General features: G+C 39.0%; 1 protein-coding gene across 12 annotated transcripts in view; it reads left to right on the forward strand.

The window, feature by feature from the left end:
• Nucleotides 1–17,946, forward strand: part of ZNF420 (zinc finger protein 420) — a 112,371-nt gene that overhangs the window by 70,151 nt on the left and 24,274 nt on the right. For 11 of the 12 annotated variants that reach the window (XM_055369174.2, XM_055369173.2, XM_055369179.2 and 8 more), the window contains exons 3-4: nt 1,202–1,290; nt 3,165–3,291. In XM_055369174.2, the coding sequence (XP_055225149.1) occupies nt 1,282–1,290; nt 3,165–3,291 (136 nt within the window). In that variant the 5' untranslated portion in view covers nt 1,202–1,281. Of the gene's footprint in view, nt 1–1,201; nt 1,291–3,164; nt 3,292–8,218; nt 8,300–17,946 lie in introns of those variants that run through there. The other variant, XM_055369181.2, reaches the window with a different exon arrangement.

Genomic DNA, 17,946 nt, shown 5'->3' on the forward strand with positions numbered 1-17,946 from the left:
GACGGGGTTTCACCATGTTAGCCAGGATGGTCTAGATCTCCTGACCTCGTGATCCGCCCGCCTCGGCCTCCCAAAGTGCTGGGATTACAGGCGTGAGCCACTGCACCCGGCCGATTTCTAGCTTTTGAAGGAGTGAGGTCTGGGATCTAGGTTAGAGATTACCCAACTTTTTCTGTAAAGGGCTAGACATGTGGCTTTGCAGGCCACATGGTCTCTGTTGCAACTCTTCAGCTCTGCTGCTATAGTGTGAAAGTAGCCAAAGGCACTATATAACTGAATGAGTATGGACGTATTCCAATAAAACCTTATTTACAAAATTAGTTGGTAGACAGTAGTTTGCCAACTTATGATTTAGTTGTCCATCAGTGCATAACAAAAAATTGTCTGTGATTTGCAAAATTGAGAACCATACCTGGAAAAAATGTGTTTATGATTTTCTGGGTCTGGAGTCTCTTACATAATGCATTTTGTGCATGACTTTTTCAATTTGCTGAATTTATCTACTTTCCTATTATTGGATGGTTTTACTATTAGCTGTATCTTCCAGGAATGCAACCATGATTTGATTGAGAAAAAGGCTGTACTTCGCTTAAGAAATTTACTGAGTTTTTTTTAACCATTTCAAAAAGTTACAGTATTGATGGCAATGCTAATTGTGATATTTGTCTTGCCTGTAGCAAATATGTATAGAAACCTCCATTTATAGATAATGCATTTCTATTTATTCTATACGTACACATGAACACACATATATTTAGACTTTATTTCAAAATGTCAAATATAAAAGGTGTCAACAATACTTAGTTACATATTGTCATTTTATAAGTCTAAATTTCTTCATTATAAGTAATTGTAGGCATAAGCATTTAATTATTTGTGCCTTCTAATGTAGTTGTGTATGATCATAAATGTATTGAAATATTAAGTTGTTCATTATCTCCATTTTTGACATCTATAGATGTGTCGTTATTACCTATGAGTTTCATTTCAGAAGTGGTAGAGACGTTGTTATATTTTCTTTTTGTATATAGAAAGCACTGAGTTTGATCAAGTTAAGAACCACAACATATATCTGTCCCCCTTACTGTGTGTTTTGGGGGTGGGAGAAACAGGAAGAAAAGAACAACAAAGATAATTCCAACTGAATCATTTGTTACTTTGCAAAACACCTGGTCTCACGGTTCTGCTTTCTCCTCCGTAGCTCTGCATTCTCCAGACTCTGTGCTTTCCTAAGATAGGAACCCAGAAGAGGACTGATCATTTCTTGCAGCTCTAAAAACCATGGCTCGGGTAAATTGGAGTTTCCTTGTGCTCTCTTCATTTACTTTTTTACAGAGTATGTGTGTGTTTGTATTCCTTACTCCTGAAGCTTCATTCCTAACTGACCTCACTCAGGAATGTGCTCCTCAGTTTGTCCCATTCTGATAAGTGATAGTGTCTTCCCTAAGTGTGTCTTTCTAACCTTTAGTCACATACTTACTCAACAATCCGTTCAGCATCTTTGACTAGGAACACTGATCTAACAAAAGTAGAGTTCCCTGATTTCATAAGGTAGAGGAGGATGTTAAATGGCACCACACATGAAAACCTTTTGAACTTCTCTTTAGATCTGAGTTCCCAGGTAGACAAGACAGGAGTTAGTCTTGACGGGGCTCACTCTCAATATGTGGCAAGAGCTCATGCTTTATGAGTTTTTAAGATCAGGAAGATGATTAGGGACTGAATACAGAGAGATCAGGGATCTTCCCCAGGAACATATAATTTAATATGTATCAATTTGAAATTCGACATTATGTGCTGGTCTTGAATGTATAAATTTGGATTATGTTTTTCACCTTTCTATTGTTTAGAATGATGAAAAGTTACATTTACGGATGAATGGTAAATATGATCATAGTGAAGATGATCATTCACCAGCAGAAGTTGTTGAGAATTATAAACTCTGAGAACCAAGAAATACTTACAAGATTTTTACAACCTAAAATGTTCAAATATGAGCACTTATTAAGTCAGACATATTCATTATATGGAGCTATTCTGTAGCCTATAAAATATTTACTAAATTATTGATGACAAGGAAAATGTTTATGATATAGTACTCTGATCTAATGGTGAATCTGGAGCTTCAATAAATTCTTTAATTTTATACAAATCTTATTTTATAAGGTTTTACAGAAAAATTTTACCAGTTATTTTGTTTATTCCTTAAATAACAAGGAAGAGAGAAACTTACATTTATTGAGAATGTATGATACACAATATACATATTGTATAGAATGCTTGTGTATGCTACTTCTTTTAATTGGGACATTGCATTTGTTTTATTCCCAGACTTATCTGTAAAGTAAGATGTTCTATATGCAGAAAATATGTGTAGCAGGCCAGGTGCAGTGGCTCACGCCTATAATCCCAGCACTTTGGGAGGCCTAAGCCTTAAGGCCAGGAATTCAAGACTAGCCTGGGCAACATAACAAGACCCCTGTCTCTACAAAAAAATTGGAAAATTATCATGGCACAGTGGCATGTACTGTGAGTGGCACGTACTGTGCTCTCAACTACTCAGGAGAATGAGACAGGATCACTTAAGCCTAGGAGTTGGAGGCTGCAGTCAGCTATGATGGCGCCACTGCACTCCAGCCTGGATGACAGAGCAAGACCCTGTCTCCAAAACAACAACAACAACAACAACAACAAAACTATAGCAATAGGAATAATCAGGAACACATTTGTACTTTTCAGCCCATGTGCTCTGTTGCTTCCTTTGTGGAGGGTTCCCCTTCATCTCCCTCTCCATTGAAAAAGTATTTTTTTGGCCGGGCACAGTGGCTCACACCTGTAATCCCAGCACTTTGGGAGGCCGAGTCGGGTGAATCACAAGGTCAGGAGTTCGAGACTAGCCTGGCCAAGATGATGAAACCTTATCTCTACTAAAAATACAAAAATTAACTGGGTGCAGTGGCAGGTGCCTGTAATCCCAGCTACTCAGGAGGCTGAGGCAGGAGAATCGCTTGAACCTAGGAGGCGGAGGTTGCAGCGTGCCGAGATCGCGCCACTGCACTCCAGCCTGAGCGACAGAGCAAGACTCCATCTCAAAAAAAAGAAAAAGAAAAAAAGAAAATGCATTTTTTTAATTTCCAAAATTAACATTTTGTTTGTTGTTTCAGAAATTAGTGATGTTCAGGGATGTTGCCATTGACTTCTCTCAGGAAGAGTGGGAATGCCTGGACTCTGCTCAGAGAGACTTGTATAGAGATGTGATGTTGGAGAACTATAGCAACTTGGTATCACTAGGTAAGGAACCTGGCCTTCATATTTCAGGATCTACCTTTGGAATGGCTGCTTTCTCTGCTGTTATTTCAAATTTCCTTTTTAAGTAATTAACTGAATTTCTTATTCTTTTCAAAGGAGGGGTTTGAAATTACTGGAAGTAGACATGGTTTCTCAGGGCACCTTTATCGTTTCCATCCTTCAAAAAGCCTTACCACTGCCTTCTAATACCATCTTCCTTGATGATCAAAGGGCTAGATTTTAAGTTTGGGATACTTGGAATATTGGCAGATAAAACAGCCTATACATTGTTACACTTTAGATCTGCTAAAGGAGCTCTAAATAATTCACACGCCCAGTCACAGATTTAAAAAATAGATGCAGAGATGTATGTTTTTTCTGATAAAAGAGTTTACATCATTTGTATAGTGATAGAGTAGATCAATGCATTTCACCAACAACTCAAATGAACACAACCCATTAATTAGAACAAACACATTGTCTTATATGTGCTTGGTAGTTGAATATTACATATTAAGAACTTTGGGCTGGGCTCAGTGGCTCACGCCTATAATCCCTGCACTTTGGGAGGCCAAGGTGGGTAGATCACCTGAGGTCAGGAGTTCAAGACTAGCCTGGCCAACATGGCAAAACCCCATGTCCACTAAAAATACAAAAATTGAGCTGGGCATGGTGGTGTGTGCCTGTAATCCCAGTTACTCAGGAGATTTGAGGGAGGAGAATTGCTTGAACCCGTGAGGTGGAGGTTGTAGTGAGCTGAGATCACATCACTGTACTCCTCCAGCCTGGGTGACAGAGCGAGACTCCATCTCAAAAAAAAAAAAAAAAAAAGAACTTGCATTGGACATTGAATGAATATGCTAGAATCATCTTTTATTGTAAAATAGTTGAGGGGGAACCTGTGATTGTCTAAGAAACTTTATTGTTTTCTTCTGTAGTATTTTTATATGAAACAAAATCCGTATCAATTACAACTTTAATAAGTGATTTTCCAACCTAGATGATAACTTTATTCCTTGTGCTGGAATAAACTGTCTCTTGCCTCTTCCTTCCTTTCTCCTCTGAAGCCTTTAGGAAGTCAGTGATTAATACATGTCCCTAGAGGACCCAAGTTGTGTGGAAAAAAAACCTATGACTTGAGGAGAAAAGCAAGGGTTTTTCCCCATCATCTTCCTAAAGACTCTTACCTAATTTCTACTGCGTCCTTTCCCTGTTGGTTATTATTATAATTCTTCCCACTTTCAAAAGAGGGAATGGTTGGCTGGGCACGGTCTTATATGTGCTTGGTAGTTGAATATTACATATTAAGAACTTTGGGCTGGGCTCGGTGGCTCACACCTGTAATCCCAACACTTTGGGAGGCTGAGGTGGGCGGATCACCTGAGGTCGGGAGTTTGAGACCAGCCTGACCAACATGGAGAAACCCCGTCTCTACTTAAAATACAAAAAATTAGCCGAACATGGTGGCGCATGCCTGTAATCCCAGCTACTCTGGAGGCTGATGCAGGAGAATCGCTTGAACCTAGGAGGCAGAGGTTGCAGTGAGCCGAGATCGTGCCACTGCACTCCAGCCTGGGTGACAGAGGGAGACTCTGTCTCAAAAAAAAAAAAAAAAATGCAAATTAAAACCACAATGATATAATTATTTCACATGCTGTAAATTGGCAGAAATTATGATGCTTGACAGTACCAGGCATTCTCAAGATTTGAGGCAGAAGTGCACTATATCTTGATATTCACAATAGCCAAAAAGTGGGAACAACCCAAATGTCCATCAACTAATGAATGGATAAAATTTGGTATTTTCTTACAACGAAATATTATTCAGCAATAAAAAGGAATGAAGTTCTGATACATGCTTTAACATGGATGAACCTTGGAAACATGCTATAAAGAAATACCTGAGGCTGGGTAATTTATAATAAAAAGAGATTTACTTAGCTCATGCTTCTGGAGGCTGTACGAGCATAGCACTAGCATCTGCTTGGCTTCTGGTGAGGTCCAGAAAGCTTTTGGTCATGGTGGAAGGGAGGGTGAGTCGGTGTGTCACTGGCAAGAGAGGGAGCAAGAGAGAGAGGAGGAAGTTCCAGACTCTTTTAAACAACCACATCTCACGTGAACTCATAGCGTAAGAACTCACGACAGAGTCTTGCTGTGTCGCCCAGGCTAGAGTGCAATGGCCCAATCTCGGCTCACTGCAACCTCCTTCTCCCGGGCTCAAGCGATTCTCCTTCCTCAGCCTCCCCAGCAGCTGGGATTACAGGCACCTGTCACCACACCCAGCTGATTTTTGTATTTTTAGTAGAGATGGTATTTCACCATGTTGGCCAGACTGGTCTCAAACTCCTGACCTCGTGATCCGCCCACCTCCCTCCCAAAGTGCTGAGACTACAGGCGTGAGCCACTGCACCCAGCCAAGAACTCACTCTTTACCACAAAGATGGCACGAAGCTATTCATGAGGGATCCACCCCCATGATCCAAACACCTCCCACCAAGCCCCACCTCTGACACTGGGGATTACATTCAACATTAGATTACATCAGCATGAGATTTGGAAGGGACAAACATCCAAACTATATCCCATGCCAAGTGAAAGAAGCCAAATACAAACACTGCATATTATATGATTGCATTTATATGAAATGTCCTCAATAGGGAAATCTATACTGACAGAAAGTAGGTTATTGGTTACCCAGCAGTGGGGATGGGGAAGAGGTAGAACAGATGGAGAATGGGGAGTGGGGAGATGAGAAGTGGCTGCTAATGAACACAGACAGCATTTCTTTTGGGGGTGAAAAAATGTTTAAAAATTAGATTGTTGTGATTGTTGCACAACTCAGTGGGTATACTAAAAGCCACTGAATTGTGCAGAAATAATATGGAAATGGTTGCCAAACTTGTGTGTACTTTAGAAATAGTTACGGTCTTTTAAAAAATTCCACAGCCCAGGCCACACCCCAGACCAATTAAATAATAATTTCTAGGCATGGTACATGAGTATCATATTTTTTGAAATTCTCTAGGTTTTTCAAATGTTTAGCCATGTTTGATAACCACTGCACTGTGGTATTATCTGAGAATTTTTTTTAATTGAATGTTCACTCCATTTAATTTATTACCAATATACTTGGATTTATTTATCTCCTATTTTATGCTTTTTGTTTTCTCTTTTTATCTTACGGGCTTAAAAAAATTTCTCCCTCCTTAATCAGGGTGGATACAATCTTGTTTTATTTTTTGCAACTCCATTTTCCCCCTTGTTTTGTTTGGAAAACATACAGTATTTATATATTTTTAAAAGTTATCTTTAAATTTTTATCATGTGTACCTAATTCCTTTTAATGTCAATGGTATTTTATAGTTTTTATTGATTGTAATTGTGTCTGAAAATTATATATTTAATGGACATTATATATTTTGATGGATACTAAAACATATTTATTCAGTCCACATACAATATTTGGTTTGCATATTGCTTTGCAATAAACTTGCTCTGTCTCCACCCCTAGGATTTCAAGGCCAGCAAGTTGAAAAACAGACATATAAATAATAGTATCTACCATGAAATAAATTGGTAACCTTTGTGGCAATTAGTTGAGGTTCTAAGGAGAGATAAGAAATTGACATCTCTATGTCAAATATATATTGTATTGTCGCAGAATTCTTATCAGAAGTATACCAGCAATGTATATACTTTATCAACAGTGGCTATTAGCACGTAGAAATATCTTTGTTAAGGCCAGGCGCGGTGGCTCATGCCTGTAATCCCAGCACTTTGGGAGGCTGAGGCGGGCAGATCACGAGGTCAAGAGATCAAGACCATCCTGGCCAACATGATGAAATCCCATCTCTACTAAATATACAAAAATTAGGTAGGTGTGGTGGCACATGCCTGTAATCCCAGCTACTCAGGAGGCTGAGGCAGGAGAATCGCTTGAACCTGGGAGGCGGAGGTTGCAGTGAGCTAAGATCGCGCCACAGCACTCCAGCCTAGTGATAGAGCGAGACTCTGTCTCAAAAAAAAAAAAAAAAAAAAGAAATATCTTTGTTGATTTGTAGATGAAAAACAGAAGAACATTTCTGCCATTGCCGGTGAATTTAAATACTTTGGGGGTATTTCTGCCTGTTTTGGTACTTTCGTTATTATCATTATTGTTTGTGTCACTTGACAAATACATGCTTAATTTAGTGAAGTCTAAAATTCATGTCTAACTTTCCTTAAGATAATTAAAGGATATTGAAATGCTTTAACTTTGATCTGTTTCTCCAATCTGGTATTGTTGTCTGGTATTTTAGTTCTGTTCTTTTTTTAACCTACAAAATGGGCATTATTTTTGTTTCATAATGGCAATGTTTGCTTGTGGATTTGTTGATGTAATTATCTTTTATTTGTATGTTATTCCTCTTTCATTATACCTTCCTTCTGGGATATTTTATTTATCATGAAATACTTTAGGGAAGGCTTATTGGTTTTATTTTTTTCTTTTCTTTTCTTTTCTTTTCTTTTTTGAGTTGGGGTCTCATTCTTGTTGCCCAGGCTGTAGTGCAGTGGCGCAATTTCGGCTCACTGCAACCTCCGCTTCCCAGGTTCAAGCGATTCTCCTACCTCAGCCTCCCCAGTAGCTGGGATTACAGGCGCCCGCAGCCAAGCCCAGCTAATTTTTTTATTTTTAGTAGAGACGGGGTTTCACCATATTGGCCAGGCTAGTCTCGAACTCCTGACCTCAGGTGATCCACCCACCTCCACCTCCCAGAGTGCTGGGATTACAAGTGTGAGCTACCACCCCCGGCCTGTCTTATTGTTAATAAATGCTCTAAGTGTTTGTTTTTGTCATTGTTGCAAAATAACCTTGTTTCACTGTCATTCTTGCCTGATGATTTAACTAGGTATAAAATTCTATACTGACAATTATTTTTTTCTCAGCACTCTGAAGATATTATTCCACTGTCCTCTGGCTTCTATTGTTGCTCTTGAGAAGTCTGCCATCTGTTTCATTGTTATTCCTTTTGTAAGTAATCTGTATTTTCTCTGGCTGCTTTTAAGATTTTTTTCTTTAAGATTTAAATGTAATTGATTATATTGTTTCACTTCTAGATGTTTGATGTTCTCCCCTTCTCCCAGATCTTTTTTTTTAACTCATCCCTTTCTTATGGTTTTTATCTTATACTTTCATATATTTCCAGCACTTATGTGTCATACAATCCCAATTTCTGGGAAACAGGTCTAATTTTGCTGTTTCTTGTATCCATGGGGACTCTTGTGTGATGATGAATTATCCATAGCACTTTTTTTCTCGTTTTCTTTGAGAGTCCAGGCCAAGGCTGAAAAGTCCCTTGTCATTTTCCTTTAAGGTTTGCTGGATTTGTTTTTCTTTCTCTGAACTTTATGTCTTGAATATTTCCAATTTTGTAAAGAGGTTTGTTTGTAATCCCTGCTGTTTTGTTGAGGAAAGGTCTTGTCTGTTCAGTTTTTTCAGACCATTAATATACAAACATCTAGGTAATTAAAATCAACAAATATCCCAAGGGTAACTGTAACTTCAGAGCATATTTACCCCCTCTACTTTCTGGTTCCTACTTCATTGTAGCACCCCTGGATCTTGTTTACTTTCTTTTATGCTTCACATACTTTTAAAAGGACATTTGTCATATTTTTCCAGTATTTATTAGTGTTTTTTAAGAAATTGGATGCACAATTTACATATTAACAATATTGAATCCTTCTATTGTTGAACATGCTAAATCTGCTTTTCTTTTTATGTTCTCTGTAAAGTTTCATGGTTTTTTCTTTCTTTTTTTTTTTTTTTGAGACAGAGTCTCTCTGTGTCACCCAGGCTGGAGTGCAGTGGCATGATCTCGGCTCACTGCAACCTCCGACTCCCCGGTTCAAGTGATTCTCCTGCCTCAGCCTCCCAAGTAGCTGGGACTACAGGCACCTGCCACCACACCCAGATAATTCTTGTATTTTTAGTAGAGACAGGGTTTCACCATGTTGGTCAGGCTGGTCTTGAACTCTTGACCTTGTGATCTGCCTGCCTCGGCCTCCCAAAGTGCTGGGATTAGTTTCATGGTTTTTTCTTAAAAGATCTTGCACATTTCTTAAGCAATTTCTCAGTACATTTTGTTTATAATATGAATAGGAATATTTTGTTCTGTAACATTTTCTAAATGGCTAATACTGATATATATTATGTATGAGAAAGTATTGATTTCTATACATTGAAAATCTTATGGAAATATCTAATAGTTTTTCAGTGGATTATAGTGGATTTCTAGGTGGACAGTTTTGCTCTCTACATACAATATGTGGTCTCTTCCTTTTCTGTTTGTACCTTTAAAAAAAGGCAACTATATTGAGGAGGACCCTGTAGCGGAATTTGAAAACAAATCATTCTTATCTTTTCTCAAACTTTATTGGCAGTGTTTCTAATGTTTAACTATTAAACGTATTTCTATAGGCATCTGGTAGATACTCTTAACTAGGTTTTTACCTAATTCCAGTTTTAGAGAACTTTAATAAAAGGTCTTAGAATATATTAAAATTTTTTTTGCATTTCTTGAAATCATGCTATTTTATTCTTTAAGTTCTTTATGTGGGAAAATGGACTCTGATGTTGAATTATTCCTGCATTTGTGGGATAAAGTTTATATGATCACGATGTGTTATCCCTTAAATACACAGCTAGATTCTATGTTTCTAATATTTTCTTTTAAAATTTTACCTTTGTTTGTTCACGAGATTGGCTTAGTTTTCCTAAGGTCATTTTTCGATGTTGTTATACTAGTTAATTTAACTTTGTAAAATGACTGGGGTAGATTACCATATTTTTATATGTTCAACAACAGTTATGTATGATTGGAATTATATATCCTTTTTTCTTTTTTTTGAGACAGGGTCTCCCTCTGTCACTTAGGCTGGAGTGCAGTGGCCTGATCACAGCTCACTGCAGCCTCCACCTCCCTGAGCCCAGGTGATCCTAGTTGAGACTACAGGCACGTGCCACCATGCCTGGCTAATTTTTGTAGTTTTTGTAGAGATGAGGTTTTGCCACATTGCCCAGACTAGTCTCGAACTCCTGGGCTCAGGCAATCTACCTGCCTTGGCCTCTCAAAGTGCTGGGATTACAGGTATAAGCCACCACACCCGGCCTATATATTCTTTAATGTTTGGATAATATTGCCAGTAAACCTACCAGTCACTGGAATCTATTGCCTTGAATATTAGATATAATAGGTACTATGACCAGCAGATACAAATGATCATCAGTCATAGGTATCTATTGCCTTTTAGGAGCACAGACACTGAGCTCAAATTTAAATTTTTTATGTGGTTGTTGCTGTATATCAGTTATTATATCTTTATGGGTTATTTTTCATGTTTTTCATCTGTTTCATCCAGTTCTAATTTACTATTGCGTTAATAGGTTTTTTCATAAACACTTTAAAAAGTTTTGTTTTATTTTAGTTGACACATAATGCACATATTTATGGGCTACCATGTGATGTTTTATACATATGTATATTGTGTAATTATCAAATCAGGATAATTAGCATATCTGTCACCTCAAACACTTGTCATTTCTTTGTGGTTAGGACATTCAAGATGCTCTCTTCTAGCTATCTGCAGGCATTCAGAACATTTTTGTTGACTATATAGTCACCTTATTGTGCAATAGTACATCAGAACTTATTTCTCCTATCTAACTATAACTTTGTACCCATAGACCAATCTCTTCCCAGCCACCCCCTCAGCATCTGGTAACCACTGTTCTACTCTCTACTTATATGAGATCAACTTTTTTAGGTTCCACATATGAGTGAGATCATGTGATATTTGTCCTGTTCTTGGCCTATTTCACTTAATATAATGTCCTCTAGCTTCATCCAAGTTGTCAAAAATAACAGGATTTTATTCATTTTTATAGGTGAATGGTATTCTATTCTGCATATATACCACATTTTTGAAAATCCATTTATCTTTTGATGGACACTGAGTTCGAGTCCATGTTATTGCTATTGTGGATAGTGCTGCAGTAAACGTGGGAATGCAGATGCCTCTTTGACATACTGATTTCCTTTCCTTTGGATGTATACCCAGTAGTTAGATTGTTGGATCATATGGTAGTTCTATGTTTACTTTTTTGAGAAACCTCCATACTATTTTCCATAATGGCTGTGCTAATTTACATTCCCACCAAGAGTGTGTAAGAGTTCCCCCTTTTTCCACATTTTTACCAGCATTTGTTATCTTTTGTCTTTTTAATAGCCATTCTAACAGCGGTGAGGTGATATCTGATTGTAGCTTTGATTTGCATTTCCCTATAATTAGTGATATTGAGCATTTTTTCATTTACCTGTTAGCCATTTGTATGTCTTGAGAAATACCTATTCAAATCTTTTGACTATTTTTTAATCAGATTATTTGTTTTTTTGCTGTTGAATTGACTTTCTTATATATTCTTGGTATTAACACCTTATTAGATGCATAGTTTGTGAATATTTTCTTCCATTCTGTAGGTTGTCTCTTTTTTGTTTGCTTTGAGATGGAGTCTCGCTCTGTCACCCAGGCTGGAGTGCAGTGGTGCAATCTCGGCTCACTACAACCTCCGCCTGCCAGGTTCAAGTGATTCTCTTGCCTCAGCCTCCAGAGTAGCTGGGACTACAGGCACATGCCACCACGCCCGGCTAATTTTTTGTATTTTTAGTAGAGACGGGGTTTCACTGTGTTAGCCAGGATGGTCTCAATCTCCTGACCTTGTGATCTGCCCGCCTCGGCCCCCCAAAGAGCTGGGATTATAGATGTGAGCCACCACGCCCAAGCTGTAGGTTGTCTCTTTACTCTCATTTCCTTTGCTGTACAGAAGCTTTTTACTTTGATGTAGTACGTTTATCTGTTTTTGCATTTGTCAGTGCTTTTGAGGTATTATTAAAAATCCTTGCCTAGATCAATGTCTGTTTGCCTGTGTTTTCTTCTACTGGTTTCATAGTTTCCAGTCTTACATTTAAGTCTTTAATCCATTTTGAGTTGAGTGGTGAGACAGGGGTCTAGTTTCATTCTTTTGCAGGTGGATATTCAGTTTTCCCAGCAACATTTACTGAAGAAAGTATCCTTTTCCCAATGTGTGTTCTTGGCCTTCTTGTTGAAAATCAGTTGGCTGCAAATACTTGGATTTTTTTTTTCCTGGGTTCTCTATCCTGTTCCATTGGTCTATGTGTCTGTTTTCATGCCAATACCATACTGTTGGGTTACTATTGTTTTGTAGTATATTTTCAAGTCATGGAGTTTGATGCCTTCAGCTTGGTTCTTTTTGTACAAGATTGCTTTGGCGGCCTGGCGCAGTGGCTCACACTTGTAATCCTAACACTTTGGGAGGCTGAGGCCAGGAGTTTCAGACCAGCCTGGCCAACATGGCGAAACCCCATCTCTACTAAAAATACAAAAAATTAGCTGGGCGTGGTGGCGGGCGTCTGTCATCCCAGCTACTCAGGAGGCTGAGGCAGGAGAATCACGTGAACCTGGGAGGTGGAGGTTGCAGTGAGCCAAGAGTGTGCCATTGCACTCCAGCCTGGGCGACAAGAGCAAAACTCCATCTCAAAAAAAAAAAAAATTGCTTTGGCTGTTTATAGACTTTTGTGGTTCCATATGAATTTTAGGATTCTTCTTTGTATTTCTGTGCAGTGTTATTGGTGGTATTTTGATAGGGATTGCATAGCATTTGTAGATTGTTTTGGGTAGTATGGACATTTTAACAATGTTAATTCTTCTGATCCATGAACATGGAAAATATTTCCACTTATTAGTTTCCTCTTTAATTTCTTTTGTCAGTGTTTATAGTTTTCACTGTAAAACTCTTGCCTCTTTGGTTAAATTTATTCCTTGTTTTGTTTTGTTTTGTTTTTTGCTATCTATTATAAATGGGATTGATTTCCTTTTCACAGTTTCCTGTTGGCCTATGGAAATGCTACTTATTTTTGTACATTGATTTTGTCAGTCATTAGCACCTTATTTTGTTCATTTGATGAGCTCATATTTTCCTGAATGTTCTTGATGTTTATGGACACGTGATGTCTGTGCACTGAGCAATTTATTCAAGAGTTTGCAGGCCGGAACCTGGTATCTCACGCCTGTAATCCCAGCACTTTGGGAAGCTGAGGCGGGTGGATCACCTGAGGTCAGGAGTTCGAGACCAGCCTGACCAATATAGTGAAACCCCATCTCTACTAAAAATACAAAAATTAGCTGGCCATGGTGGTGTGTGCCTGTAGTCCCAGCTACTCAGGAGGCTGAGACAGGAGAATTGCTTGAACCCTGGAGGCAGAGGTTGCAGTGAGCTGAGATCATGCCACTGCACTCCAGCCTGGGCAGCAGAGCAAGACTCCATCTCAATCAATCAATCAATCAATCAAGTTCGCAGTCCAGCTTTGTTTGTGCCCATCCTTCTTCCAAAGGCCTTCCAGACATTCTAAACAGACTATCTGTTGTATTCCCTTGAGCCTGTAACCACTGCATCCATCTCAGCATTAAAGGGCATTAAGTCCAGGCTTCCTGCTAGCCTTGCAAGGGCTCCAGGGTTGTTGTGGCTCTCCACCTGGGTGGACCTAGAGAAAACCCAAGAAGGATACTGGTGCTGTATGGGAGTCCAGACAGGGACCTGAGCACAGAAGACTGTCCTGGTGGCCCAGATGGGTGTGCCTTCAGCAGGTCCTTGCACAGGCAAGATAGGTCTCTAATTACAGTGAGAGGGCTGGAGCTGAGACTGGGCCCCCTCAGAATTTGCTGTAGGACAGAGGCTGGCAAGCCTATCTTGTTGGCTTAGACAGGTGCACATCTCCCAGCATGTCTCTGCACAGATGGGGTAGTTCTATGACTACAACAGGAGGGGCTAGAGCTTAGACTGGGCCCTCTCGGGATCTGCTGTGGGACAGAGGTGTCCATGCACAGATGGAATAGTTCCCTGACTGCAGTGGGAGGTGCTGGAGCTGAGCCTGGACCCCCTGAGGATGTGCTGTGGGATGGCAGCTGATGAGCCCATCTCAGCCCACATGGGTGTGTCTCCCACCATGTCTACACAGAGGGGATAGTTCTCCAGTTATTGCAGGAGGGCCCAAGGCAAAGACTGGGCTTCCTCAAGGTCTGCTGTGGGACAGAGGTTGGTGAGCCCATCGTGAAGACTCCAACTCCCAAACCATGAGATACAGATGAATCTTACTCTGGATCCTTGTATGAGCGGTTCTGAGCTGGCACCCCAGCTGAGGAGGCTGGAGCTAAGCCACAGAGCAACTGTGAGGTTCACTACCAGGACTGTTGTCAGCAGGCATAAGAGACTCTCCACCTAGACACTAGTGTGCGTGATTCCTGCTGGACCTTTTGGCAGATGGTTTTGATTGCACGCCCAAGGCCAAATGGGGCTGTAGCCAAGCCCTCTGGGGAATGGGGCCATTTTCAAGCTTGAACCTGGGATCAGCATGGGAGATCAGCCACCTGGGTGCCAGTCTGCACTCTCAAAATGACTTTCCTAGGTCTTGGGCTTTACTTGAGTTTTACAACCTCCTACCTGAATTCCAAAGCTTCTGCAAAAAGACTTTTATCTGTGGATGGGTGCAGAATTCTCGTGAGGGGATATGAGTGGGTTACCTCCTATTTCTGCCATCTTGCTGACGTCACTCCCATAATCTCTCATAAACACTTTTTAACTCCTAAATTTATGGTTACCTTTTTCTCTCCAGTGCTTTGGATTTGTGCTAAATCTAATTTTTTTCTACACGTCACTTTTTTTGTATTATTTATGGATATTTTCAAATAATTTTGGTATTTTGATTTTGCTAATTATTTCTGCTGTTTCTACATTTCTAATTTACTCATTTTCTGATTTTTATCTCACTTATATTTTGGTTTTTAGTTATGCTTTTTGCTCACTTCTTCTTGAGGTGAAATCTTAATTCTCTTAACTATGATATTTCTTGTTTTTTAATAAATGCACTTAAGACTGTAAATTTCCCTGGGTACAATTTTAGCTGATTTCATGGGATTTCACACAAAGTTTCTTTTGCTATTTGGCTCTAAATTGTTTTAAAATTTTATTTTTATTTTCTTCTATAACAAACATCATATAGAATTGTCTTAGTAACTTAATTCTAGGATTGTATGTTTTATCTATGTTTTTATAATTTTTAGTTTTATGCTAATGTGATAATTAAAAACATTTTATGTCAGTTTTATCTATCTTCCTATATTACTAATTATGTTATAGTCTTCCTTGTTTTTATTTCTGGTCTGTTTATATTCTATTCTCTACTATGACGGTGATTAATTTCTCTGTGTGTCTGCTAGTTTTTGTTTATTTAGGAGGTAACTTGTTGGTTACATAATGGTCATGACTATTCATCCTCTTGCCTGCCTCTTAGATGATGTCCCTGAGCTGATCTCACTGGGAAAACTGAAGCTAGCAGAAGAGTATAGAGATTCTTGCTTCCTTGTCTGTTTACCTACCTTCATCTATACTCATTTGACCTCTTTTCCTATTAACATGTAACCTCTTTGTGCCTTTACTTAAGCCCAGTACCCTCACTTGTATACTGAATTCCATTCCTTCTCATATTTTTAAGGACACTGTTGAAGCAATTGCCCTTTGTCTCTTCTAACATGAACTTGTCCATATCTTTTACAATAATTTTCATCAGCATACAAACATGCCTTAATTTCTTCTATCTTAAAAGGAAAAAAAAAAACAAATCTTTTGACGCACATTTTCCTCTTGATATAGCTCCATTTCTTTGCTACTTTTTACAGAAAAATACAAAAGAATTTTCCATATTCCCTAACTCCAGCTCTTCTCTGATTTTTTTTTTGCCTTTTTTATTATACTTTAAGTTCTAGCGTACATGTGCACAACGTGCAGGTTTGTTACATATGTATACATGTGCCATGTTGGTGTGCTACACCCATTAACTCGTCATTTCCATTAGGTATATCTCCTAATGCTCTCCCTCCCCCCTTCCCCCTCCCCCGACCCCACAACAGGTCCCAGTGTGTGATGTTCTCCTTCCTGTGTCCAAGTGTTCTCATTGTTCAATTCCCACCTATGAGTGAGAACATGCAGTGTTTGTTTTTTTGTCCTTGAGATAGTTTGCTAAGAATGGGTTTCCGGCTTCATCCATGTCCCTACAAAGGACACGAACTCATCATTTTTTATGGCTGCATAGTACTCCATGGTGTATATATGCCACATTTTCTTAATCCAGTCTATCATTGATGGACATTTGGGTTGGTTCCAAGTCTTTGCTATTGTGAATAGTGCCGCAATAAACATACGTGTGCATGTGTCTTTATAGCAGCATGATTTATAATCCTTTGGGTATATACCAGGTAATGGGATGGCTGGGTCAAATGGTATTTCTAGTTCTAGATCCCTGAGGAATGGCCACACTGACTTCCACAATGGTTGAACTAGTTTACAGTCCCACCAACAGTGTAAAAGTGTTCCTATTTCTCCACATCCTCTCCAGCACCTGTTATTTCCTGACTTTTTAATGATCGCCATTCTAAATGGTGTGAGATGGTATCTCATTGTGGTTTTGATTTGCATTTCTCTGATGGCCAGTTGATGATGAGCATTTTTCCATGTGTCTGTTGGCTGCATATGTGTCTGTTGGCTACATAAATGTCTTCTTTTGAGAAGTGTCTGTTCATATCCTTTGCCCACTTTTTGATGGGGTTGTTTTTTTCTTGTAAATTTGAGTTCTTTGTAGATTCTGGATATTAGCCCTTTGTCAGATGGGTAGATTGCAGAAATTTTCTCCCATTCTTTAGGTTGCCTGTTCACTCTGTTGGTAGTTTCTTTTGCTGTGCAGAAGCTCTTTAGTTTAATTAGATCCCATTTGTCAATTTTGGCTTTTGTTGCCATTGCTTTTGGTGTTTTAGACATGAAGTCCTTGCCTGTGTCTATGTCCTGAATGGTATTGCCTAGGTTTTCTTCTAGGGTTTTTATGGTTTTAGGTCTAACATTTAAGTCTTTAATCCATCTTGAATTAATTTTTGTATAAGGTGTAAGGAAGGGATCCAGTTTCAGCTTTCTACATATGGCTAGCCAGTTTTCCCAGCACCATTTATTAAATAGGGAATCCTTTCCCCATTGCTTGTTTTTGTCAGGTTTGTCAAAGATCAGATGGTTGTAGATGGGTGGTATTATTTCTGAGGGCTCTGTTCTGTTCCATTGGTCTATATCTCTGTTTTGGTACCAGTACCATGCTGTTTTGGTTACTGTAGCCTTGTAGTATAGTTTGAAGTCAGGTAGCATGATGCCTCCAGCTTTGTTCTTTTGGCTTAGGATTGGCTTGGCAATGCGGGTTCTTTTTTGGTTCCATATGAACTTTAGTTTTTTTCTAATTCTGTGAAGAATGTCATTGGTAGCTTGATGGGGATGGCATTGAATCTATAAATTACCTTGGGCAGTATGGCCGTTTTACTGATTCTTGATTCATCATTGATTCAGTATGGCCATTTTACAATATTGATTCTTCCTGTCCATGAGCATGGAATGTTCTTCCGTTTGTGTTCTCTTTTATTTCATTGAGCAGTGGTTTGTAGTTCTCCTTGAAGAGGCCCTTCACATCCCTTGTAAGTTGGATTCCTAGGTATTTTATTGTCTTTGAAGTA

The sequence above is a fragment of the Gorilla gorilla genome, chromosome 20 (genome assembly GCF_029281585.2).
Source record: "Gorilla gorilla gorilla isolate KB3781 chromosome 20, NHGRI_mGorGor1-v2.1_pri, whole genome shotgun sequence".
Lineage (NCBI taxonomy): Eukaryota > Metazoa > Chordata > Mammalia > Primates > Hominidae > Gorilla > Gorilla gorilla.